We start from the raw sequence: 26,948 nt of genomic DNA, 5'->3' as shown, positions 1-26,948 counted from the left end.
AAACTAACACACCATTGTAAAGCAGTTATGCTCCAATAAAGATGTTTAAAAAAAAAAGAACCCAATGCCATTTTGCATGATAACAAAAATTACAACGTTATCAAGGAATAAATATAACTGAAGAACAATATATTTAAGAGAAAATCCTAAAGCTATCAAATGACAGAAAAGATGACCTAAGTAATGCAAAGATATTTGGTATTCTTAGATGGGAATATTTATTATCACGTTGAACCATGTTTGAGCCATTTTATAGGTCAAAATACTGACAATTTCATGTTTCGACCTAAAAATAAATATGACAATTTCCCCCAAATTATTACATAAATTCAGTGGAATTCCCATCAACATTCCAACAGTGCTTTTTAGAGTTTGACAAGCTAAACCTGAAATCCATATTGAAGTGTAAAGGTCCAAGACAATTTTGAAAAAGGGATCATCTCATACCAAATATCAGGATGTGTTATCAAGCAATCATAACTTAAGTTAATCATGGTTTAACTCATGTGGGACAGATAAATAGGTCATTGTGAACAAACAGAGAGCCTAAAAACAGAACCACAGATATATGGACACTGAGTATCTGACAGAGCTGGCACCAGAACTCAGTGGGAGAAGAACAGATTACTCCGTAAGTGAAGCTGGCATAACTGGCTATTTATACAGGAAAAGTTAGATTCTTTTTTTTTTTTTTCTTTGTGGTACGCGGGCCCCTCACTGTTGTGGCCTATCCCGTTGCGGAGCACAGGCTCCGGACGCGCAGGCTCAGCGGCCATGGCTCACGGGCCCAGCCGCTCCGCGGCATGTGGGATCCTCGCGGACCGGGGCACGAACCCGCGTCCCCTGCATCGGCAGGCGGACTCTCAACCACTGCGCCACCAGGGAAGCCCTAAAAGTTAGATTCTTACCTCACGCAATAAACATACCCTTCTCCAAAAGAAAATCTAGATGTATTAAACACCTAAGTGAGAAAAGGCAAAATTCTTTAATCAGATTTTTTGGGGAAGAAAGTATATAAGGGGAATGAATAGTTTATGATATCAGAATAGGAAATATTCTTTAACAAGTAACAAAAAGCACAAAGGATAATAGAAAGATTGATAAATTTGACTGCATTAAGATTCTAAAAGCTTTTGTATTAAAAATTCACCATAGGGGCTTCCCTGGTGGCGCAGTGGTTGAGAGTCCGCCTGCCGATGCAGGGGACGCGGGTTCGTGCCCCGGTCCGGGAAGATCCCACATGCCGCGGAGCGGCTGGGCCCGTGAGCCATGGCCAATGGGCCTGCGCGTCCGGAGCCTGTGCTCCGCAACGGGAGAGGCCACAACAGTGACAGGCCCGCGTACAGAAAAGAAAAAAAAAAATTTCACCATAAACAAAGTTTCAAAGACGGTTCATAGAATGGGGAAGACTTGTAACATATTTAACAAGGGCTCAGGATCCAAAACATATAAAGAACCCTAAAATCATTGAGAACAAAACAAATAGGCTAATCGGAAAATGTGCAAAGGACACAGAACAGGCAATTCACAGGAAAAGAAGCCTGAGTGGCCAACCAAAATGGAAAAAGATGTTCCACCTACTAGTAATCAGGGATGTCACTTCACACCCAAAATTTTGCCATCAGTTAAAACACCTGATAACACCAAATACTGGTGAGTAATGGGAAAGGGGAGCCCTTACTCATTGCTGGTTAAAGTGTAAATTGGTATATTTTGGAAGACAATTTTGTGATACTTGGTAGAGTTCAAAATGGGTATATCCTATAACCCAGTACAAGGAGATATTGCATAACAAGGTACCCAGAGCTGTATCAGATGTGCATTGTGGCCTTCTTTGTAACATCAAAAAAAAGTGGAAACTACCTAACTACCGTATAGGAGAGAAGTGGATTTAAAAAAAAAAAAATCTGTGGCTTTTTAATATAGTGGAATATTACATATCAGTGAAGTGAACTCCATCTACACGTATCAACAAGGATAAATATTAAAACACTGTTGAATAGTGTTTTAATATTTATTTTTAAAAAAATCCAAGTTAAAAAAAGGATATGTACCATATGACACAATTTATTTGGAATTTTAAAACCCACAAAACAATATTATATATTCTATAGAGATACACATCCATCAATATGTAGACAAAGTACAAAAACATGAGGATGAGGTGCACCAACTTTAGGATAGTGGTAGCTTTGGAGAGAGGGAGGAGAAGGGGGAAAGTATCTATAAATTTTTGCAGCAACGTGGATGGACCTAGAGATTGTCATACTGAGTGAAGTCAGTCAGACAGACAAACATCATATGATATCGCTTATGAGGAATCTAAAAAAAATGGTACAAATGAACTTATTTACAAAACAGTAAGAGGCACAGATGTAGAAAACAAACTTATGGTTACCAACGGGGAAAGGGGGGAGGGATAAATTGGGAGACTGGGATTGACATATACACACTAGTATGTATAAAACGGATAATAAGAAGCTACTGTGTAGCACAGGGAACTCTACGCAATACTCTGTAATGACCTATATGGGAAAAGAATCTTCAAAAGAGTGGATATATGTATAACTGAATCATTTTGCCGTACAGCAGAAACTAACACAACACTGTAAATCAACTATACTCCAATAAAAAATTTAAAATTAAATTAACACTTCAAAAAAGAGAGGGGTCTAAAGCAAATATGGCAAAATGCTGACATCTGGCTCTCTTATTGGTGAGCCACATGGGTTATATTTTTTCTGCACTCTTAAAATCTTTGAAATTACAATGAAAAAATTCAAAACTAAAAAGAGAGCCCTCCTTAGTAGGTGAGCTCCACTGGTAGACCAGAGCCTGTATCATAGTGAACAGGTTGCATCAAGGTAGCAACAGGTTAAGGCATTAAAGAAACTAGGGGACGGACCTCCCTGATGGTCCAGTAGTTAAGACTTCACCTTCCCATGCAGGGGATGTGGGTTCGATCTCTGGTCGGGGAGTTAAGATCCCACGTGCCTCCCGGCCGAAAAACCAAAACATAAAACAGAAGCAATATTGTAACAAATTCAATAAAGACTTAAAAAAAAAAAAGAACTATAGTTGTCTCCCCAAGTTTAAGTATGGGCAGAAGATTTGATGAATGGGGAAAAATAATAAGGGGATTAACTGGCCTGTTCATGTGAGAAGGGAAATAAGTAGCGAGAGTAGAGAATGAGAGAAGCGTGACGAGGTTTCTCAGGGGTCTGATGATGACGTATCCAGGTCTGTGCCTTTGTTGCTGTGCAGAGTGAGGCCAAGTCAGAAAGAAGAGCTGTGCTTGTTGGTTTTGGACACTTTCTCACCCCATCTCTCCTCCACGTGATGGGAAGAGGGAACTGAGCCAGATGATGTCAGCTCATCAGCGTCCCTGGCACCATCCTCTCACCTCTGCAATTACACATCTGTCTCCTTGGGTGAAATCCAAGTCCTCTGACTTTATTTGATCATGCACGTTAGCCTTAATTTGGGATCTGAGTGACAGAAACTTGGTTGAGGCTCAGGTCAGCTGCAGTGGAGACCACTGTGGGTAGCCAGATCGCTGCTCTTCCAAACGTTCAGTGCCCCGATCACCCACTCTCCAGCCACACTTTCACTTTCTGGGAGCGCCACTTACACCCTATCTTGCACTTTTCAAAGCTTTCACTGAAATTATTTTTGTTGATCCTCATAGCAATACCGTGAAAGAGATAAAGCAGGGGTTTTTTGTTTGTTTTACAGATGGGGAAACCGCCCCACAGGGATTAAATGATCTAGCCAAGGTTACAGGGCAGAGCTCTCATGTTTTTTCCAGAACCATCCTGGACTCATCTCTGTCTATTCCTGGATCCAATAAAGCACCGATTTCTGTGGCTTGTTTCTACAAAGTGTCTGTTTCCATCTCTCCCCCCTCCACTTCCTTTCCCACCATCCACACTTAGAGCCTCATCACTCCTTGCCTGAATTACCACTGCTGAGCTGGACTTCCAGATACCACTTTTTCCTCATTCCAGTCCATCCTGCATTCTCCTTCTAGACTAAACTTCCTTAAACATTGCTCTCATTAGGTCATTTCCCTCAAAAATCTTTGTGACCCTCTCTTTCCTTCTCCATTGAATGGAAACTCCTCAGCCGGGATTTCAAAGCTCTCCGTAATCTGAACTCACCTTTTCCAGTCAACTACTCAAAACAGGTGCTTTGAAAATAAAAATGGCTAAGAAACACATGAAAGAATGTTCCGAAAAGATACAAATTAAGACAACCATCATTTTACTCTATCAAATCAACAAAGTTTTGTGTTTTCTATTTTTTAGATGCTACTGGGAGGAAAGTGATGAAATAGTCTCTTATCCTCTGCTGGTAGAAGCTTTGACTGGTGTTATCTTTTTGGAGGGCAGTGTGATTAGATGAATCAAGAGCTTTTGACCTAATAGATCTGTTTCTGGAAATCTCTCCTAAGGAAATAATCTGAAATTCAGAAAAATCTTTATGCTTAAAGATGTCATTGCACTATTACTTATAGTTATGAGCAATTAGATATAACCTAACACCAAGCATTAGGGTACGTGCATATGATGAATGACTATATTCAAAGCATGTAAGGACATGGGGAGTAACTTATGCTATGATATTGGGGGGCTGGGGTCAGTATTTAAATTTGTATAAGCATTAGGAGAAATCTTACCAACATTTCACTACTCGACTTGTTTCCTCTCTCCCAGCACACTGTTTCACACCTTCTTCTCTCGCTTCAAACCTCCAAAATCACCTCCTCCTCAGTTTCAACAGATGAGTACCTCTTGTTTATTGAGAAAATGTATCACCAAATTGTCCAGTCTATGTCCCTTTACGCTCTGCCATTCTTCCTGTTAGACTCCTATCCAAGGCCAGTTCAGCCACTGAGTTCCATCCCCTCTCACTTCTTTAAGAATCCACTCCTGGTACTGTTCCTTCTGTTCGTTCTCTCCCCCCCCCCCCCCCCGCAGATTATTCCTATCAGCACGTAAACATGCTGTAAAGTTTCACATTTCTAAAACGAATTCATTCCTTGACCTCGTGCTGGTCTCCAGCTACCCTCCTGACAGTAACCCCCTAACCTTCTCTCCTCCATCACCTCCTGTCTCTAAGTGACAGTCATCATGCTTCTGTTCCCAGATGTCACTGAAACGGCTCATTGCCAAACACAGTGGTCTGTGATCTCCCTTCTTCGTAGTCTCACAGCTGCACCGAACGTAGCTCGTCGCTCTTCTCCATCATGAGCTCTCTCCTTGGTTCTAGGAATCACGCTCTCCTGGTTTTCTTGCAACCTCCCGGGCTACTCCTCCTCAATCCCTGCTGCTTCCTCTTTCTCTGATTTCCCGGGGCTCAGCCTTCAGGCCAGCTGTCGTCTCTCTCCGGACTCACTTCCCATGAGCTTTGTTTCCATTCCCCTGGCTTTCCACGCCTCCCGAATGTTGAGTCCCTGCAGCCAGCTCTAACCCCGACCTCCTCCCTGGGCCCCCAATGAAACCTCACGAAACAGAACAGAACTCTTGATTTTTCTCCCTCAAACCTGCTCCCCCCCGCCCCAGGAAAGGTACCACCACCCTCCCAGCTGTTCAAACTATCAACCCTGAAGCCAGACTTTATTACTCTTTTTCATGTACCACATGCTAACCGATAAGCAAGCCTTCAAAAGATTCCCCAGGGCTTCCCTGGTGGCGCAGTGGTTGAGAGTCCGCCTGCCGATGCAGGGGACGCGGGTTCGTGCCCTGGTCTGGGAAGATCCCGCAAGCCGCGGAGCGGCTGGACCCGTGAGCCATGGCTGCTGAGCCTGCGCGTCCAGAGCCTGTGCTCTGCAACGGGGGAGGACACAACAGTGAGAGGCCCGCGTACCGCAAAAAAAAAAAAAAAAAAAAAGATTCCCCAGCACCACCAATCCCTACCACTTCCGACAAACACAGTCACCCCTGGACAAAGCCACTGTATCTTTCCCTAAACAAGCTCCTTCCTGCCCCACGGGCTTTATATGTGTTACTCCCTGTGCCTAGAATGCCCTTTTCCAGGTCCTCACCTGCTCACCCCTGCCCACCTCCTGGGTCTCTGCTCAAAACATCACATGCTCAGAGTCTCCTCAGAACACCCCATCTAAGGTAGCTTCTTCACCTTCCTTAACGTGTGACCTCCTTAACCGGGTCTAGTTCCCTCACAAACGTTATGGCTACTTGAAATGACATTCTTTACTGGTACTTCTCCCAAACTCTGATTTAAGCCCTTTGCGGGCAAGGACTCATTTGCCTTATTACCGTATCTCCAGCATCTAGACTAGTGTCTAGTACACGGTGGCCCTCAAAAATAGTCATTAAGTCAATGCACAAGCTGTGTAAAAAAGGCCACTTTAAAAAGACTAAAGGAGAACTGACCAGGGGTGAGATTGTAGGTTTGTTTGTCTTTTCAGATTTTCTTTATGCTTTCCAGTGTTTCTCAAGTTTTCTATATCAGATACAGTTTTCATAGTCGGGAGAATACAAACTATGTCAACTGACAAAATACAGCCTCTGGTCTGCTTGGGTTCAATTTATTCCGGAACAAGCACTTGGCGCGTGTTCATTTCAGGGTCTTGCCTTTTCACAGTGGCCCCCCTTCTCCCATCACCTCTGATAACCTGACCTCAACTCAAGGCCCATATACTCCATGACGCCTTCCCTGAGTGGCCTATTCTTATTGAGCTCCTCCCCGGCCACACTTTACATTTGATCGGGTCCGCTGTGCTACATGTATTTCTTCTCACGCATCAAACATTTTCTGTTTGCTGGTGTGTGCGCGTGTGTGTGTGTGTGCGTGTGTGTCGAGGGGTGGGGAGGGAGAGAGAGAGACAGAGAGAGACAGAGAGAGACAGAGAGAGAGAGAGAGAGAGAGAGAGAGAGGGAGAGAGAGAGAGAGAATGTATGTATGTTGTGTTTGGTATGAGTTGATTTTCCCTCCTCGACAGACACGGTGTCTTAGCCTGCCCCTCCCTACCCCCCCAAGTCTCTGCCACAGGCTAAAATACAGTCAGTGCTCAAATACATGGGGCAGTACTTGCTATTGAAGCGACTGGGTCTGGAAGCTCCTTCCCTCGCACCGGCTCCACAGTAATACTTACACCTGCATTTACTGAGCACCTACTACGTGCTGGGCAGTTGCTATTTGTTTTCCCATTGATTGAGTAGGAACTGCTTTCACTGTCATCATAAGACTGAGGAAACTGAAACAGAAAGGTGAAGTAACTGGCCTAAAGTGACAGAGCTGTGCTGGGGAGGCCTCGATTAAAGCCCAGCCCACGCTCTTTACCACTGTGACCAACGAAATGGGATTGGCTTGGACCACTGAGCCACGAATGTGCTTTCCATCAAACTGCACGCTCTCGGTTGAGTCCCTTAACCTCCCCAAACTTCAATGTCCACGTTTGAAAGATGGAGACTATAACCCCTTACAGGGTGGTTGTCGAGATAGGAATGGGGTGTCGGTCGTGCCTGACACACGGCGGGCATTGAGGAAATGGTAGTTATTATTATTATTATTATTATTATTAGATATGCTGCCTCCTTGATATGTGCTCTTTCAAGTTGGGGGCGGTAGCCCCATCTCATTTCTTTCTGGCCTGGGTCAGATCTGCGTCTCCCAAGTAGGGGCTCAGAGCTCTAGAAGGTACTACGAAAAAGCCTGGAGGAGAGAAAACAAATACGCAGCCCTGGCCCAGGTGAACCAGAGCCTGTACTTCCTCGTCTGGAGGCATAATGATAGGAAGAGGGTTGCGTTACAGAAGTGGCTGTTTTGTTTTGTCATCCAGGCTCACTCATCTAAACATCTCTCGCTCCCCAGGAATTATTTTAGGACCAGGAAGCAGCACGCTGTTTATTGAAAGAGTCACGGAAGAGGATGAAGGTGTCTATCACTGCAAAGCCACCAACCAGAAGGGGTCCGCGGAGAGTTCGGCATACCTCACCGTTCAAGGTAAACAACTGCTCCAGAGAGCACGAGAAGCTGCTCAGACACCTATTTCCCTGTTTGTTGAACTTTCCACCTCCCAGCGTCCCACTGCCCCCCTCCAGTCTGTTCCTTTCCCTGACCTCCTTTTCCCCTCCCCGTCCCGCTGGGAAGGCCTGGCTGGTCCCCCTCCTGGCGAGGCTGAAGGTGAGGACACAGGCCACCGTCGGAACACAGTCTCTGTGGGGGGACAGTAGTTCCTGGAAGACAGGAGAGCCAGCTGCTGCCAGAGCCATGACACTGACCCACAGAGAATGACCAGAGTGGCCACACCTGTGAGAAAGAAATCCAAGAAAGCAGAAGCTGGGTGTAGAGAGAAAAAAACCCACACACTGGAAATTATCCATTCTTTTTCCAGTTCCCACCAGTTACACATAGGCTGGCTCTTCCCACCGTTTTCGTAAACTGGTTTTTTAACACGAAGTAGGCTGCAAAATACTCTGAGAGAGAAGCAACACATGATAAACAGACCACGTGGAAGAAAAATATTCCAAGGGCTTCCTCAGACAGTTTTGTTGAGCAGCAAAACCTAAAGGGACCTCATCCGACCGTGGACTCTGGCCATGTGGCTTCCATTTAGAACAGAGATTAGACCTCAATTTCAATTCTCCAAAGCCAAAAATCATCCCAGAAAACATAACATTTATAGCACCGTAAAGTCTTCGAATTGGCGCCTCTCAGATGTATACACATCTATGGCTCGCTGAGGTTTTTACATGAAGAGATTGAATTTCTTCAGTAGCCTGTTTGCAAATGCTCCCCAGTAAACTTCAGAATATGTAAGAATTTCTGAAGGAAATCTTGCAGCGGTTCGTGGTTACCATCATCCTCACCCCAGCACACTCGGTCCTGCACACGCTTCTCCTCCAGCCTCAGCTCTCATCCCCTCACACGCCCCAGGCCCCCCACCTGGACTAAACCGGAACACACCGCACTCCCCCTGGTCCTCTGCCCTTTACACGTCGTTTTCCCTTTGTCTGAACAGCCTTCCTTCCCAACTTGTTCTCCCCCAGACAGTCCTACTCCCACCTTTTACTTTTTTATCTTTTTTCCTGAAGTACAGTTAATTTACACTGTGGTAGTTTTAAGTGTACAGCAAAGTGATTCAGTTATACATTATACATATTCTTTTTCAGATTCTTTTCCATTATAGGTTATTACAAGATACTGAGTAGAGTTCCCTGCGCTCTACAGCGGGTCCTTGCTGTTTACCTGTTTTATATATAGTAATCCTACTCATCTTTTAAAATTCACTTTCGCTCTTGGGTCACTTTCTCTACACCTCATCTCTCGCATCTCACCACCATGCTCCCTGAACCCCGTGCTCCCACAGCACTTGGCATGGACCTTGAGTACAATGCTCATCATTGAGCATTATTCACTCTCCTGGTCCAGAGACTCGAGAAATGTTCGTTGGATTAATCTCTTTAGAAAACCACCAGTGAATGTCTGAAAAGAGAAACACATCACTATATTGTTGAGGGCATTCGAGAGAAGCCAAATTAAATTAAGTCAACCACTTATATATCTGCCCAGGACGCTGCAGGATATGGATGTGCAAGTCACGATCCCTAACCTCTCTGTGCTTTGAAAACCTAGTTGGAAGGCGATTAAGGGGAACGTGAAACCGTTAGAACCAGATCAATGAACATTTTGAGCTCCTCCTGTGGGTAACACAGAAACCCTAGTTTGTATAAAACAGACTGCACAGTGCCGCTGATAAAGGCTAAAGGACTTCCTAGAGGCCAGAAACGATATGGCGAGTGACTTGACCTCTGAAGGAGGCCTTGCGGGATGTTGGATTGGCCAAGTGGATGGGGCAGGAAAGAAGACAGCGAGTTAAGTGGCAGCTCTGGACCTCCCACACTGATAGCTCCCTTGGCAATGACAGAATCTCAACAATTCTAACCATTTCCTATTGGCTGGTCCATTGAATTTTCTGAGGAATTGGTACTTTTGTTTTTAAATTTATCTCACTGAAGTATAGTTGATTTACGACGTTGTGTTAATCCTACCGTACAGCAAAGTGGTTCAGTTATACATATACATTCTTTTTCATATTCTTGTCCATTTTGCTTTCTCACAGGATATTGAATATAGTTCCCTGTGCTATGCAGTAGGACCTTGTTGATTATCCATCCTCTATATAATAGTTTGCATCTGCTGATCCCAAACGCCCAATCCCTCCCTCCCCGACCCCGAGGAATTGGTACTTTGGATTCATGATCTTTTTCCTCATGGGGCATTAATCTTCAATATCACTTAGAGAAACGGTCTAATCTGCAAGGTAGCTGCAGACACTATATATATGACTCCTTCTTTTCACCCATTATTGCCCCCAACAGCCCTGTTTTGCGTTCTTGTGTCTGCTTTTTATAGTTTTTCTGCCGTCTCCTCCTTTGCTCTCTTTTGTAACTCTTTCTCTGCTCTCAGAGTGATGGCGGTATCCAGCCTCTCTGCTGAAAAACTGTGGTTAGCTGAGAAATTACCTGATCAGCCATCATCAAGCCACACATGAAATATCTGTACCTATTTCTAAGAGAAGCATAAACAAACGAAGGCATAGCCTAATACGGTAATGATAAAACAGTGCGAGGAAATGAGGATGTTTAGTCTAAAAATGAGTCCACTTGGGGAGGACAGGATTGTTTTCTTCAAATATTTAAAGAGCTTTCAGACAGAGGAGATGTTGGCCTCATTCTTTGACTCACCAGAAAAGATAACCAGAACCAAGGAAGGGAGATGGTGGTAAAATTTCAAAGAGGCAGGTTTCAGCTCCACATAAAGGTATAATTTTGAATAGGAGGAATTTCTGAAAGTTGACAGTATGTGCGTCTTGTGAATGAGATGCAGTATCTTGAACAGAAGTACTCTGGGCTCATTGAATAAAAATTTCATCCTTGGACGCTGTTCAGAACGGTTAAAGGCAGTACCTGCCTAGTGATCTCATCACTGAAATGAGACTCTTGCTTCTGGAGTCTAAATCATTTATTCTTCTCACTCTGGTGGCTGTGAATTAGGTGAATCAAGCTTTAGACTTGGGCTTCCCTGGTGGCGCAGTGGTTAAGGATCCGCCTGCCAATGCCGGGGACACGGGTTCAAGCCCTGGTCTGGGAAGATCCCACATGCCACGGAGCAACTAAGCCCGTGCGCCACAACTACTGAGCCTGCGCTCTAGAGCCCGTGCTCCACAACTACTGAGCCTGCGCTCTAGAGCCCGTGCGCCACAACTACTGAGCCTGCGCTCTAGAGCCCGTGCTCCACAACTACTGAGCCTGCGCTCTAGAGCCCGTGCTCCACAACTACTGAGCCTGCGCTCTAGAGCCCGTGCTCCACAAGCACGGCAATGAGAAGCCCGCACACCACAACGAAGAGTAGCGCCCACGCACCACAACTAGAGAGAGCTAGCGCGCAGCAACGAAGACCCTGCACAGACAAAAATAAATAAATAAATTTATAGAAAAAAGTGAAAAAGCTTTAGACTTGATTTCCTCATATATGCAGTATAGACCCTCCACACTGACCTATCTTGTCAGGTTGAGTTTAGGAAGTGAAACCAGGGAAATAAGTTGTGTCTGTGGCTATGTTTAACATATTTAAAGAGGTTCACAAATTAGCCAGGAAGGAAACTGTCTGCTCTTTTTATTTCCTTTGAAAAAGGATTCTTATACTCATAGATAAAACAATGTGTTATTTTTGTATCTGAAAAGGATGAGCGGACTGGGGAATCAAAGTGGCTTCTTTAAATAATCACAGGTCTTGTTTGGTTTGGACTGCTCAGGAGCTCACATGGAGTGCTCAGAGGGGAAGTTCTAATATTAAAAACAACAGCAACAAAACTGTAGCTAACCAAAATAATTTCTGAAATTAACATAGCACGCCATAGCCCGTGGAACTCCACGGGACTCTTATAGTGCAATGGGGGCACATTTTCATCCAAGGATTTAAAATAAACTATACTTTCTCATTATTAGTAATAACCACTATATGTGTGTGTGTGTATATATATATATATATATATATATATATACACACATATTCCTCTAACAGATTTAGGCTTTGCTATTGAAATAATAGCAAAGCATTATAATAGCATTTATAATCACACAGGAGAAAACAACTTGAAGAATAGTTACCATTTTGAACATTTTTTTGAGGAAGGCTGCTGGAGGCAGAAATCATGGAAAGCACAGGACTGCCTCAGGGCACTCTGAATACTTCGAATGGTACCACAGGTGTGATTTGTAAATTTTGTGCCACAATAATCGCACATTAACACGTTTCGGGAAAGGACTCACATGGCAGGAAGGATACACTATGTTCTTTAACATCTTTAACAAAGTCCCAAGAGTAAAGGGTAAGAAAAGCTCAAAAGGGACTTGTCTTGGGTATCCAGCCTTTTTTCATCACGCTTGGCCAGCCTTGAGTTTGCATCTCTCCTTTCTGAGCCTCCTCTGATCTCTGACTGCCCCTACCTTAGCTCCTCTCTTCCTAAAGCCTGCGTGCCCCCACTTCTCTCCCCCTGGCTCTCCTGGCACTAGGGAGGATGTGATAAACTAATTGACACGAAGATGTTGGTGACTGATGTCACTCCTCTCATGGGTTGGCAGTTCAGAAGGGTTTCCCCAGGAGAGAACAGAGAGAGACCGACCTCTGAGCAGGCAGCTCACTAATTTCACATGGGAGGGCTGGGGGCGGGATGTGCATGGCTTTGTAATTAAACCCAAGCAATGACATAAAGTTGGCCTTGATCAAGAATGCAAAAAATGGTGATGGAATTCGATTACAACATCTTAATGCTTGTTGGCCGTGTGGTCCACTGTTTTAAGCACATAACATGCATTAGTCTCCTTCAATCCAATGAGGGTTTTTTTTCCTACTTACAAGTGAGAATCCGAGGCCCCGAGAGGGTTAGGACCCTGTCCAGGGTTACAGAGCTCGGAAGAGGCAGTGCTGAGAGAACTGGATCCCTGTTTAACCACTCTGCTCTCCTGCCTCTCAGCCTGGTGGGGAAGAGGCCCCACTCTGAAGCCAGGTGTGTCCCTGCTCGTGAGCCGTGCAACCTTGGACAAATGACTTCCCTCCTGGAGCCTCAGTTTGCTCATCTGCAAAATGGGTGTGAATAACGGCATACCAACCTTATAGGGTTGTCACAAGGATTAACACATTGAACACCATATCTGGCATATGATAAAAACTTCTTCCATATTAGCCAACACTATCATTTGTTAATATGATAAACCAAATTCCATTTCAACAAAACTTTCTGTATTATAGTTTTTCTAGACTTAGCCAGTAAGTCACACAAATGGTGTTCTGGACCACAAAATTCCTCTTTGACCTAAGGATTTAACCTCCTGTGATAAAAATGTATTACAGAACTGATAGGATAGCGATTTTAAGTATCTTTACTTAAAATTACTCTTGAAAGGTACTTCAGATTTAATCCGAATAGAGTATGCCTCCAATCACTGTCCTTAAGAAGAATTCCAAGTTGATGGCTGTACGCAAATCTATGTAGATTCCTGTAAAGCTTCGTAAATAGTATGAAGGCCAATTTTAATGTCCAGTAAACCTTAGAGACTTACATAATAAGGTTAACTGGATTACTGGTTACTGGATTTTAAATCAAAGGAGGTAGCCCTGCTTGACTTGCTCACAGGGGAGGCCAGGTCTAGGTGCACTGATTTTCTTTCCATCCATATATATTTATTGAGACTTTCACTAGGCCAGTGCTCAAGACGCAAAATGAACAAGAAACACACCCTCCTCTCTGTGTCCTAATAGCTTCGTGGGCAGTAAACCCACATAAACAGTTACCTCAAATTAAAACAATGCCAGAACCAGAGAATAACTCCTAAGCCAGGCTGCAGCGTCAGGCCAGTTTCTCAGGGAAAGTAACGCAGTTGTTCGTAGAAAATGATCGGTACTTGGGTCAAAGTCTGATTCGTTTTAGAAAGAAAAGACAAATTGTGTTATATGAGATGTGTTTGGATGAAGAAAACGATCTTGCACTTGAAGTCTAGAAAGTAATAGAAGGGAAAAAAAGGAAAAGGCGGGCGTTGGGAGGAGGCCTTCAGAGTAACAGCTCACACTGGCTTTAACCATCTCCCCGTAAGGTGGGTGCTCTTGTCACACATCTTAGGGAGGAGGAAGCTGGGGCACAGAGTCCTTGGCCTCAGACATAGCTGCTTGTAGGGTCACATAAAGACTTCCTTTTCTGCAGTTAAGGAAGGCCCTGGGGCCAGGGACCCTGGTCTTTTGCTTGGGGAGTTTCCCCAACTTCTTGGGAGGCACCGCCCAGTTATACTGCACGAGCTGAGCTGCCTGATTCTGTTGCCTGTTGACTCAAGCAGTCTGGTACCCCTCAGAGCCACATGTCAGGGCTGGTGCGATGCTGCCGCATCGCACAGCCCGGGCCCCATGCAGACAGAGCTGCCATCACTAGCAGAAAGGCCCAGGGCAGGACGGCAAGACACCGCCCAGCTGTACAGACTGTAGACAAGGGTTACCATCTTCAGAAATCAGCCCTTCCTCTGTCTGGCACCTGCCCTTCCTATCCCAGCAGGGATGGGATGAAGCCTGGGAGGGTAACTGACATGGAACGTTCTGGGCAGTGAGGTCAGCACCCTGAAATAAGAGGTACAAATACCTGACCTTTTCGAAACAGCCACCTTCTTGTCATTATCCCGTATAAAGATACCCTTGTAGGGCTTCCCTGGTGGCGCAGTGGTTGAGAGTCCGCCTGCCAATGCAGGGGACACGGGTTCGTGCCCCGGTCCGGGAAGATCCCACATGCCGCGGAGCGGCTGGGCCCGTGAGCCATGGCCGCTGAGCCTGCGCGTCCGGAGCCTGTTGCTCCGCAACGGGAGAGGCCACAACAGTGAGAGGCCCGCGTACCGCAAAAAAAAAAAAAAAAAAAAAAAAAAAAGGATACCCTTGTACCATGTCCTGGTGCTGGTCTCTCACACACATCAGACGGGAGGGACGTCCCTGAGATCCAGTGCGAACTCCTAGTATTGTCAAATCCCACCCACGTTCCACTGGCCTCCTTCGCGGGCCATCTGCAGCTGGGCTATTTCATGCACCGAGTTCACCAGCTGACACCAGCCAGGTGAAGTTGGGTGTAAGTCCGGCCAGCGTGTAGATGTCTGACCTCTGAAAACACATCCAAGAGCTGGATGGGAAGAGACGCTCTGATTTAAATTAATCTATAGCAGACTATCCTAATAGTTACTTTCCAAATAAAGATGGAGATCAAGTTATCAGACAAGATAGAGGTAGAGCCTAGATACCACATCTTACAGAATGAGTTTAGTTCTCAGTCAGCCGTAATAGAACATGAAATAGACCTTTCCCTTCTGATTAACGTTCATCTTGAAGATGTTTTTAATGAGATGATTCCTTAAATGCCTAAGTGCACACAAACACATTTGCTCCCACTGCAGGGAATTCTGCCAGAGTAAGGACCGTGGAATTACTTCGGGGGGTCAACTTCCTGCCCCGGGGAATGCAGTGGGAAAGTTCCCACAACGAGAGGGGGTCTCTCCCAGGGCATTCCGGGCAGGAGGCCTCTGCGGAGGCTTTATGCAGACAGAGCCGTGTCTTAAGATGCTCTCAGCATTTCCAGGAGCCCAAGGCCACTGTGCCCTGGAGTAGGTCCCAATCCGTTTTTCGGTTCCACGAAACGCATTTGCAGCATAAGCAAAGAAGTGTGCGCGTGCGTGCGTGCATGTGTGAATACAGCAAGGCAACGTTAAACCTCTTACTGCGGGGGAGGAAATCCAAACTCACAAACTTGCGCTTACGGTTTTCCCATCAAGAGGACGTACTGAGAGAAAAGGTGGTCATTGAAACTTCTCAGTCTCGGGAGATTCAGGGGAAAAGTGACGGCAAGATGCCACAGCAGCGAATGAATCCAAATTCATGCACTCACTCACTCACCCAGCACTTTCAGGATGCCTACCTGCTACGTGCTAGGCGCTCTTCTCCACACCAGAGATGCAGCAGTGAACGAGAGGACCTCCGTTCCACTGCTTCACACAGTAGAACACACCCGTCAGTTCATACCTGAACACCAGACCCTCAGCTCCATTCCGTGCCCTTTCACTTGCCACCGTACACCAGCACTCAGAGCAGAGCCTGGGACACAGGTGATGTTCCGTGTGTTTAGCAAATGAATATACGTGAAAGGGAATTTGGCCCGGAACCCTTTGAAAGCTTCGTGAAACTCTCTGGAGACAAAGCAAAGTATGATTTATCCGCTTATTCACCCAGTTCGGTGAGTGGGGATAGAAAGATGAATAAGGTGTGACCTCAGCCCTGGGAAGCCTACATCCCGGTAGAGAAACGGCGAAGGCCAAAGCACAGAGGTGCAGAAGGGCTGGTCTATTTACGAAACTACAAGTATTTTGATGTAGAGCACGTGGGAGGGCAGCAGGAGATGAGACTGAAGAAACAGGCAAGGTTGGGCAGAAAGGACCTAAGGGCTTGGGCTTTCTATCCTGACGGGGCTGAGGGTGGGCAGCAACGGTGGAATTTAAGGAGCCCCAGGATGGAATCCATGATTTGGCAAGATGACACGGGCTGGAGCAGAGGAGAGACTGGGGACTCGAGGCTGGTTAGGAAGCTGATGCGGTCATTCAGGGGGACTTAGGTGGTGATCACGCGGCAGGACAGGGCGTGACAATTTCATGAGCCATGGAAGCAGAATAAGCAGGACTTGGGGATGGGCTGAAAAGAGAGAAAAAGCCAGATTCCCCTCTAGCCGTGGTGAGGATAATGGCCACAGGAAGTGCAGGTATGTGGTGGCTGAACGGAGAAGAGAGAAGAGGGAAGCGGCCTCGGTTTTAGCCTGTGTATTTGCTACTGTTGAGGGCAGAGAACCTTCACTGGCTGCCCACAGCACTGAGTTGAAACCACAGGGATGCTCAGTTCTCTGTGGTCTGGTCCCGTCCCGCATCCTGCATTATACTCCGTCAGTGCCCTATTGTTTCCCAATTCTGGGCCTTCACACCCACCCTTCCCTCTGCCTATAATGCCCTCCCCTGCCTTCATCCCTGTAGGTCAGAATCCATTTCACATGTCACCTCTCCCAAAAGGCGTTAGAGTCCCTCATCTCCAAGCTCTCTGTACCTAGTTTCTCTGTATTTGCCTTAAGCCTCCTGGTTAGGTGTGAGTGAGCTCCTGGCGAGTGACAGTAGCTTTCCCTTATTCACCTTCCCATCTCCTTGCCTGGGGCAGGACTCAACACGTCTTCGTTGAGTTAAAACAAAGAGCCCACCAGATACAACTGTCATGCATGAAACGGGGATATCCTTGCCCCTGTTCATGGGCATGTGTGAGGACTCTGCACAAGGTATCATCAACCACATCACCAGTTCTTTCTCTTCTTTTGGCCACACGCGGGATCTTAGTTCCCCGACCAGGGATCGAATCCCCGCCCCGTGCAGTGGAAGCGTGGAGTCCTAACCACTGGACTGCCAGGGAAATCCCTCACCATTTCTAAAAGGAATACGTTTCACTTGATCTTGGCCTAACTTAATACTAAGACTCTGTCTCCTTTTAATGAAGTTCAAAGAAAGGAACATCACTTTAGAGTTCCTGGGAAAGTATCCACTGGAATCAAGAAGCAGGGAACCACAGTTCTGGCCCACTAGAGCATTCCTTTACAAGTCCCAGAGACCGTCCTCTCTGGAAGCTTCTCTTGGATACGTTGGGTCTTTTCTTTTTGGTCATGGAGAAACGGTGCTCGGCTTTGGGTCTGTGTGATTCTGGGAAATAAGGTGATTGGGAAGAACTGGCTCTAGCTGGTACCTCTGCTGAGCTCGGCCCTGCAGGCCGCCTGTTGAGAAGCCCCAGACGTGAACAGCGGGACTGCGGAGCGCTGGCCTGGCCGCTCCGAAAGGAGTGAGCAGGCAATTGTGACAGTCCTGGGGTTGTATTTTTATTTTTAAAACCCACTTTGAAGAATTTTGTGAGTCCCCAGGGAGACTTCTTATGTCTTTTTTTTTTTTTCTTTTTCTTTAGAATTTCCTCTAAAACCCATTAGGGAGATCTCATATAGTCCAGATTTAGCGCTGTAATGAGGTTTTGTTCCTGCCTTAATGTTTTTTCCCATTGTTAATTTCTCCTCTATTTCTGGGACTGTTTGCAAACTCGACAGCAAAATTTCTGGAAAGTCTTTTCGTTTCCACATAAGTTTATGATGATAATAGCACGGACCCTGCCGGACCGAGAAGGTAAGAGGCTCTGTCCTGGAACCGGATTCCTGCTCCAGTCAGCCGATTGCACTCTGTGATGAAGCATTCCAGGTCACCGACCTTCTTCTGTCAAATCACAGACCCGGAGTTTGCGAGTTGCTGTTTAACGCCCTCTTGGTGTTTTTATCTCTCCAGGAACCTCAGACAAGTCTAATCTGGAGCTGATCACTCTGACATGTACCTGTGTGGCTGCAACCCTCTTCTGGCTCCTGTTAACTCTCTTTATCCGAAAACTGAAAAGGGTAAGACCATTTCAGATGAAATGCTATGCTTCTTTTTGCATCATCTGCCCAAATGCCTAGCAGCGCCGTTGGTGTAGTGACATCATGCACGGTTCCCCCCCACCCCACCCCACCCCAGAATGCCTGCCTGATGTCCAGAGCAGGCCCTGAACAGATGGCAGACCCTCTTCCTCCCTCTGACCTGGTGAACACGGCAAATGCGTCATTAAAACGTCTCTTGGGATTTCCCTGTGGTCCAGCGGTTAAGACTCCGCACTTTCACTGTAGGGGGCGCGGGTTCGATCCCTGGTCGGGGAACTAAGATCCTGCGTGCCGCACGGCCAAAAAAAAAAAAAAAAGTATGTCAACCCTAACGTGGGGTGTTCAGAACAAAAGCTAGAGCAATGAACAGATGACTATTTCCCAGACACAGAAGGGACATTTTTGATATAAAGTCTTTCAGTTAAATTCAACATGAGACCTGGGAAGCGTTCATGTTCTTAACCTCTCTCTCTGCCAAGAACCAAAAGGGAAAAAGCAAAATAAAGGCTCAGCTCTGTCTCAGCTCTGCCGTCCCACACTCTTCGAGCCCCGTGATAAAACAGTTCTTCAGAGTGTGAGGCTCGGGGTGGAATTCAGGACATCAGATTCCTATCATTAGGCCTGGAGCACAGTTTGCTTCTCTGAAGTTTAATGGGGGAAAGAGCCGACCCTTACTCACTCATTCGTGGCCCAAATATCTCCCGTGTGCCTGCTTGGGGCAGAGTGCCAGACCCTGTGTAGGGACCTCTGACAACAGTGCAGGGCAAATGCTACCAAGCCGACTAAACAACGCATAAGGGAGGGGAAGTCTGCCGTCAGAGAGACAGCGCACGTCTGGGGCTGGAGCAAGCAGAGGGGACCCAGTGAAGAGGAGAGACTGGCCCGGGGGAGAGGTGGGGATGAGAGACAAGGGGGCGCAGGAGAGGAGAGGAGAGGCTGCGGTGGCTGCCCAGGCAGGGCCCTGTAAGCTGCGGGAAGAAACTCCCTCTGTGTTTTAGAAGTGAGAGGAAGCCTTGAAGGGGTGAGGTTAAGCAAAGGTGGGTGATTGTAAGGGTGAGAGATCTGTGTCTGGAAAGATGATTTCAGCTGTATGAGGAGAAAGGACCAGAGTGGGCAAGAGTGAATAGAGAAGAACCTAGCAGAAGACCTTGGTAGTCCAAGTCAGAAATGATGGTCATGGGACTTCCCTGGTGGCACAGTGGTTAAGACTTCCACACTTCCGATGCAGGGGGTCCAGGTTCGAAACCTGGTCAGGGAATTAGATACCTCCTGCTGCAACTAAGGAGCCCGCGAGCTGCAACTAAGGACCCAGTGCAACCAAATAAATAAATATTAAAAAAAAAAAAAGAGAGAGAGAGAGAGGGACTTCCCTGGTGGCGCAGTGGTTAAGAATCCACCTGCCAAGGCAGGGGACATGGGTTCTAGCCCTGGTCCGGGAAGATCCCACGTGCCACGGAGTAACTAAGCCCGTGAGCCACAACTACTGAAGCCCACATGCCACAACTGCTGAGCCCACGTGCCACAACTACAGAAGCCCGCGTGCCTAGAGCCCGTGCTCCGCAACAAGAGAAGCCACCACGGTGAGAAGCACACACACCTCAACAAAGAGTAGCCGCAGCTCGCCACAACTAGAGAAAGCCCGCCCGCAGGAACAAAGACCCAACGCAGCCAAAAATAAATAAATAATTTAACTAAAAAAAAAAAAAAGAAATGATGGTCGCTTAGTCTAAATGATTAGAGTCAAGAGATATTTGGGAGATAAAATCAACAGGACTTGGAAGGTAACAAGGAGGCTTCCTCAATTTCTAGAGATGTCTTAGCCCTTATTAGAAAGCTTTTTTTTTTTTTGGCTGCACCATAGGGCATGTGGGATCCTAGTTCCCCGACCAGGGATTGAACCCATGCCCCCCTCAGTGGAAGTGCGGAGTCCCAACCACTGGACCACCAGGGAAGTCCCTATTAGCCCTTATTAATGTGCCAGGTCTTTGTGGCACCTTGTGGGACGTTCGTTATGTTGTATCTCAGTTAATCCTTTAAAAAACACAAAGATGTAAATATATTATTATTCCCATTTAATAGAGAGGGAAACTGAGGCTTAGAAAGGTAAAGTAACTTGCCCAAAGTCACTAAGCGAGTTAGAATCAGAGCTGAGTTTTGACCCAGCTTGTTTGACCTTAGACTTGCTATTCAGAACCAGGAAGGTGTACTTTACAGTGTCGGTATGTGGGATGGCAGCCCTCCTCCACGGTGAGTAGTAACATCAGGCTTTTGTTGTATGGAGTGATTGGCTTTGAGACGTGACAATGAAGGCCACTGCTTTCGAAGGAAAGGAAAGTTAAACAATGGGGTTTTGAAAGGGGAGGTACATCATATAGGGAAACAGAGCTAACAAAAGCAAAACTTGCCAAATCTGTAAGGGAGGTACAAAGACTACAGAGTTCAAAGGACGAGAGGGGGAGAAAAACTTCAGAGAAAGCCCAGCTTAGAGACAGACTTTGAAGGCTGTGGCTGGAAGAAAAGCAGCAGAAAGACACATCCCACCTGAACTCCTGCCCACTCCCCAGGTTAGGGAAGGAGTCTGGTTACCTTGCATAGAGGAGCCTAGTGGAAATAAAACTGGAAAGGCAAACTGGGACTAAACTGAAGAGGTCCTTTGTATTTCTAAAAATTTAGGAAATTTTAATGTCAATAAAAGGATGAGAGGGCTTCCCTGGTGGCTCAGTGGTTGAGAGTCTGCCTGCCGATACAGGGGACACGGGTTCGTGCCCGGGTCCGGGAAGATCCCACATGCCGCAGAGTGGCTGGGCCTGTGAGCCATGGCCGCTGAGCCTGCGCGTCTGGAGCCTGTGCTCCGCAGCGGGAGAGGCCACAACAGTGAGAGACCCACGTACCGCAAAAAAAAAAAAAAAAAAGGATGAGAGCAAGAAAGTATCGTATCAGTAACCGGATGCCTATAGAATTCGAGAAGTAATTGGTTGTAGGAGGTGAGGGGGAGCAAGGTGTAAGGAATTATTTCCAGACGATTCCTCCAACCTCAGAGTAAATCCTCGCTGATAAGGGCTGGATTTTCTCTTTTTTTTTTTATAAATTTATTTTTGGCTGCGTTGGGTCTTCGTTGCAATGTGCGTGCTTCTCATTGCGGTGGCTTCTCTTGTTGCGGAGCACAGGCTCCAGGTGCACGGGCTTCAGTAGTTGTGGCACACAGGCTCAGTAGTTGTGATGCGTGGGCTTAGTTGCTCCGCGGCACATGGGATCCTCCCAGACCAGGGCTCGAACCCGTGTCCCCTGCCTTGGCAGGCGGATTCTTAACCACTGCCCCACCAGGGAAGCCCTGTATTTTCTCCTTTTATCCTCACCCTGCATAGGCCAGTGGTACAACTAAAGCTAACGTTTATTCATACTTCCTATACTCCAGGCCGTACCTGCTTTAGGTGAACTATTTCATTTGATATTCACAGCAACCCTATGAGATAAGTACCATTATCATCACTCTTTTACAGACAAGAAAACTAGGCTTAAAAAGGTTAAGCAGCTTCCCCAAGGTTAGATGCTGGTCCGATTCCAATCCAGGCTGTCAAATTCACAGCCTGGACTCTGAAGCCCCTGGCGGTGCGATTTCCAGGCCAAGCACCTAGTGGCTGCTCGGTGTTCATGTCAATTGAAGGAATAAATGTTTGTCAGCCAAGATTCTACTTTCATACTCGTCTCAGAGCCCTTCCTGAAGGCTTGTTGGGCGTTTCCTCTCATCCGCCTTATTGAGCTGAAGCGCAGATTCCACAGGTGCCGTGTGGGAAGACCGCCTTCATGGCCTGCTGCCTTGCCTCCATCACCCCTGCCCACCTTCCCTCACTTCCTGCACGACCCAGGCTGTCCCTGGCTGGGCTCTAGCTCTTCCTGTGCTCTTGGAAGACTGGAGACCGTTTCTCAGGGCCGTGGCTACAGCAGACACTGAAAGCTTGAGTCATGAAACCTCTTCCAGCAGTGAGCACTAATGAACACCCAGCACCCTGGCGTAGGAACTTACATTCCTCTCCAGCCACACAGCCTCGCACGAGCGTCTGACAGGCTGGGGCCCTCCCGTCTAACACCGCTGGCAATCGCAGTTCGTGACGAACGTGCCCCCTATCTTTCTCCATTTTCCACTCTTCGTGGCAGGCAAATCTTCCTGCCTTGAGCTATCTGTCACACATTTTAGTGATAATTTTTGTGAGAAAGAGACAGATTGCAAGTGATGGATGAGGTGAGCTGTGACAGCCCAGAACGGGGTGAGTCAGGGCCGAAGAATGTGGGCTGGTGTGAAATCGGGTGGATGGAGAGGTTCATCTTCTCTACTGAACTCTGATCCTGTCTAGGGAAGTGCACTGAAAGGAAGGGCCTGAAACTCATTTAAATGAAGTGTACATAACTTCTAGACAAGAGTTATCAAAACCTAGCATATATAGGCAAACATACTTCCCGTCTGTCCTGCCCACAGAAATGCCGTCAATTCTACAATTAATTAATATTAACGGGGCATCACCCATTAATGTGAACCTAAGACACTAAATGTAAAACCAGTTACGTATGATCTGAAATAAAGGGTGTTTTCTGGGCTTAATTTGCATTACCGAGATAAAACAAGCACTAGAAGGTATTGGACCAGTGGCCAAAAGAACTTGGAATGTGACTGTGTGTAAGTCTCACCCCTTGGCCTTTGAAATAATCAACTTCTATTTCTTATTGAGGATAAATCTTTTTTTTTTCCTTTTTGTACATTTTTCCTTTTTTTTATTTTTATCTTTTTCCTGCGTCTGAGTCACAGTAATGTATGGTAAATATGAACTTGCAATATATTGGATAAGTTTGCATTTTACATGAATTTTAATATAAATAACTCTAATTCAAACGGAACAGTTTGGATGAATCCAATACATCTGAACAGGGACTCACAAAATTTCGGTCACCAGGAAACTTGTGCAGCCTGCTTGTTGGTGGATTCCTTTATTTCAGAAGTGCTGACTTTTCAGTGTTCGTGAAGTGCTGAGCTCAGAACCCTTTTTCTTAAACTCCTCCAGGAGAGTCTTGTACTAATCTCACTATAGTCTTCTCAGGTTGCTGCAGCAACTAGGGGGCCAGGCCTTCTGAGGATATTTAAACACTTCACATGCAGTGTGCCTCGCAACCATCCCAGGGATCCTGGGTTTCCTTTGCCACCTCTGGCCTTTCTCGCAAATGTTAGAAAAGCCACAGTCGTGGAGCCCGCTGTTGACTCATCTGTCGTGTGTACTCCTGCATGTGGAGAATGGTCATGGAAAGTTATTTTTAGTCACAGTTTGGAATGATTTTATTAAAATGCCTTGCATTTTTTTCAGAGGACTATTGCTTGTTTAAGAACAAGCAATGGGATCACAGCGGGATCTGAGCGCATCTGGTCTGAGACAGGACAGTGGAGCGGGTGCCGCAGAAATGCATTGTGGGAATAGTAAGGGGTTGCTGGATGATAATTGCACGCTCACGTGGGATGTGTCTGTGTGTATGCAGAGGGTCCTTCCTGTTCCCCACCACGTGGTTTCAACCCTACGAACCAAAATAGCACGCGATGTTGCCAAGTGTGGTCTCTTGAATATCCGGGTTTTGAAAGTTGTTTCCTTCTTGGTGACGTTGAGATCTATTTCTCAGTCTTCTTCCGAGATGAAAACTGACTACCTATCGATTATCGTGGACCCAGATGAAGTTCCCCTGGATGAGCAGTGCGAACGGCTCCCTTACGATGCCAGCAAGTGGGAGTTTGCCCGGGAGAGACTTAAACTGGGTAAAGTATTTGTTCCACAGATTCCTCAACCCATAACCGAGCACCTACTACTTGCAAAGCACTGCGCTTTGAGGGACGCAGAAGTCGACTAGACTCGGGATTCTACCCTACCCTCTACTTCTTTAGAGATAAAGAAGTCTCTAGAATCCTAAGACAGAAGGTCAAGGGGACAAGGCAGCACCTCTTAATTCTTCCAACAATTATTAAGCACCGAGCAGCAGATGCTCGTCTAGGCGCTGGGGATGCAAAGGTGTTTGAGTCTGTCCCCTCGAAAGGACAAGGACACAGCTGTAAAAGCCGATAAGTGGAGGAGAAGGAGAGAGCTTAGTTCCAGCAGAGTCTTACAAGTACAGACACTCTTAACTAATGACATATTTGTGGATGAGAAATTGGTGACGTAGAACACAATTCAGGATGAGGAGATGCAGTAAAAGCAAATATATGGTGAAAGGGTTGGTGCTCTGCAAGGCTGAGGATCAAAACCCCCTCTGCACGAACCTATAAATTACATGCTTTGAATTTCCCCGGGTGTTTGAAATGTCCACACAGAGAAAAAAAGCCCTTGGGGGTCACTTACGTGTCATTTATGAAGAGGGAGGATTGCTGCTTCCTAGGTAACAGGGACGCTCTAAACACCGGGCCAACGTGCTTTCTCTCCAGCTTACCCCCAGCCTCCTCCAGCTCAGACAGCACAATGCAACTTAACCTCCAGCCCACGGTGCTACAAAACGACAGGAGCCTCAGATCCTCTTGCCCAGATATCTGGATAGTGGCTTCTGAAAGTTTTCCACTCTCTCCTGTGTGTGCCAGAATCATTAATATTCAGAACTAAGAAAAGAGATCATGGAGCCAGCGGAGCCTGTTGTTCCAGTTCACTCGCACGGCCCCCCCTCCTCCACATGCAGACTATATTGGGGTAGGGGTGTGAGGGGACAGAGAGGGAGAAATGGCTTTTCTTATTGTTCTCCTGGGCCTTGAAATGATTCCACTTACAGTTCTCCCTCCATGAGAAAGAAGACTTGGCCTCAAGAGTGCCTGCTGTTTGGCTTGGGGAAGAAAATTAGGAATCAGTAAAAGGCCGGAGAGACAGGCGAAAGCCAGCAATGGCTGCTGACGGGGCGGGAAAAAAAATCAACTAAATTTAGAGTAGTTCAGGGCAGGTGGCACACTAGATGAGTTCCTTCTGCAAGTCTAAATTATATGGCAGCTGGCCCAGCCCACCCCGCCAGTGACCTTGGCAGGGAACATGGGATAGTTTTCCCACAACCGTAAGCCATTCTCAGGCCACACTGCTTTCCAGAGTTATTAGTCACAAGCAGACATGCGTCTTTCTGTATAGGAAACACGAGCTTTCTGTCCCATTTCTTCATTCCTTGGCCTAGTACCATTGTGATCCTTGACGACACATCAAGGGAGAATGCTAACCCTTCTACCAGAATTCCCCTGGGGCTCTGTGAGTTTAGAGAATCCCATTTCAGAAGAGTCTCCTTGAAGATCTTTTGGTTCTTTTCCTTCCCGGAGCTGCCAGATGCTATGATTCGGCTAATGTACGTGTGAGTGTCTTTGATGGATGAGGGTAAGTGGGTCAAATCAGCGAACTCTGCCTTTCAATGCAGAGTGTGGCTGCAAGGGCCAGAGGAGATTTATTTGGCTTAAAAGACAAATACATGGGCTTCCCTGGTGGCGCAGTGGTTGAGAGGCCGCCTGCCGATGCAGGGCACGCGGGTTCGTGCCCCGGTCCGGGAAGATCCCACGTGCCACGGAGCAGCTGGGCCCGTGAGCCATGGCCGCTGAGCCTGCGCGTCCGGAGCCTGTGCTCCGCAACGGGAGAGGCCACAGCAGTGAGAGGCCCGCGTACCGCAAAAAAAAAACAAACAAACACATGACAGAAAGTAATCTGAAGTAACGTCTGGCAACTGAAAGTAACCAAAATTATGTCTGGATGGATGAAGAGGAAAAGCTGGCTTGATGGGCAGTTACAGGGGGTTAGAAATGCAGAGAAATACACAGACCAAACGGCTTCTGATTTCAGCTGAGTGTACCCTGGGTTACGACTCGCAGCCCTGGTGACAGAAGTCAGAACTGACAGCACCTGATAGACAGAGTGAGAGTTCGGGTCAAAGTTGTTGCTACCCTTGAAATTCCTGAAACCCAGAATGAAAAAAAACCCTGTTTTGTTAGAGATGCCTCACTCAACCTGGGCGGGAATTCCACTTCTATGCGCTTATCACAGAAGCTGGGATAATGCCTGACAGCGCATCTTCCCATTGGAAAGTCAAGTCAGGATTACCTAACGTGGGAAAGCACACATGGCGTGTGGAATGTGGCAAGTGGACGGTGCTGCCTAGTGTGAGATGAGCCCCGGATGCCCAAGAGGGTCTCGGCCCCGGGCTGCCCTGCACTCGCCCCACAGTGTCCCAGGCACCCTGGCCAGTCACTCTCGGAGGAGATTCCAATATCCTCTCATGGTATGACAATGGCCTAGCACTTTTCCAAGTTAGTGGCATTTAGGTGACACCGAGGAGGATTTTAAGGGAAAAGAAGGATCAGGCAAGATCGAGTCCGGTGTGACGGGGCTCCCCTGACCCTGGAACTGCAGATCCGCCAAAGGATGGCAACTGGGCCAGATGA

At 46.8% G+C, this 26,948-nt stretch overlaps 1 protein-coding gene across 2 annotated transcripts in view; it reads left to right on the top strand.

Moving 5' to 3' along the window:
* FLT1 (fms related receptor tyrosine kinase 1) overlaps positions 1 to 26,948 on the top strand; it is a 220,437-nt gene that overhangs the window by 161,739 nt on the left and 31,750 nt on the right. For both annotated transcript variants that reach the window (XM_079902951.1, XM_079902952.1), the window contains 3 exons: positions 7,837 to 7,968; positions 18,399 to 18,505; positions 24,185 to 24,317. In XM_079902951.1, coding sequence (XP_079759077.1) covers positions 7,837 to 7,968; positions 18,399 to 18,505; positions 24,185 to 24,317 — 372 coding nt within the window. The remainder of the gene's footprint in view (positions 1 to 7,836; positions 7,969 to 18,398; positions 18,506 to 24,184; positions 24,318 to 26,948) is intronic.

This window comes from Stenella coeruleoalba (genome assembly GCF_951394435.1).
Source record: "Stenella coeruleoalba genome assembly, chromosome: 18".
NCBI classification, from domain to species: domain Eukaryota; kingdom Metazoa; phylum Chordata; class Mammalia; order Artiodactyla; family Delphinidae; genus Stenella; species Stenella coeruleoalba.
The sequence above is the reverse complement of the archived record's forward strand: the minus strand, read 5'-3'. Positions and strand labels throughout refer to the sequence as shown.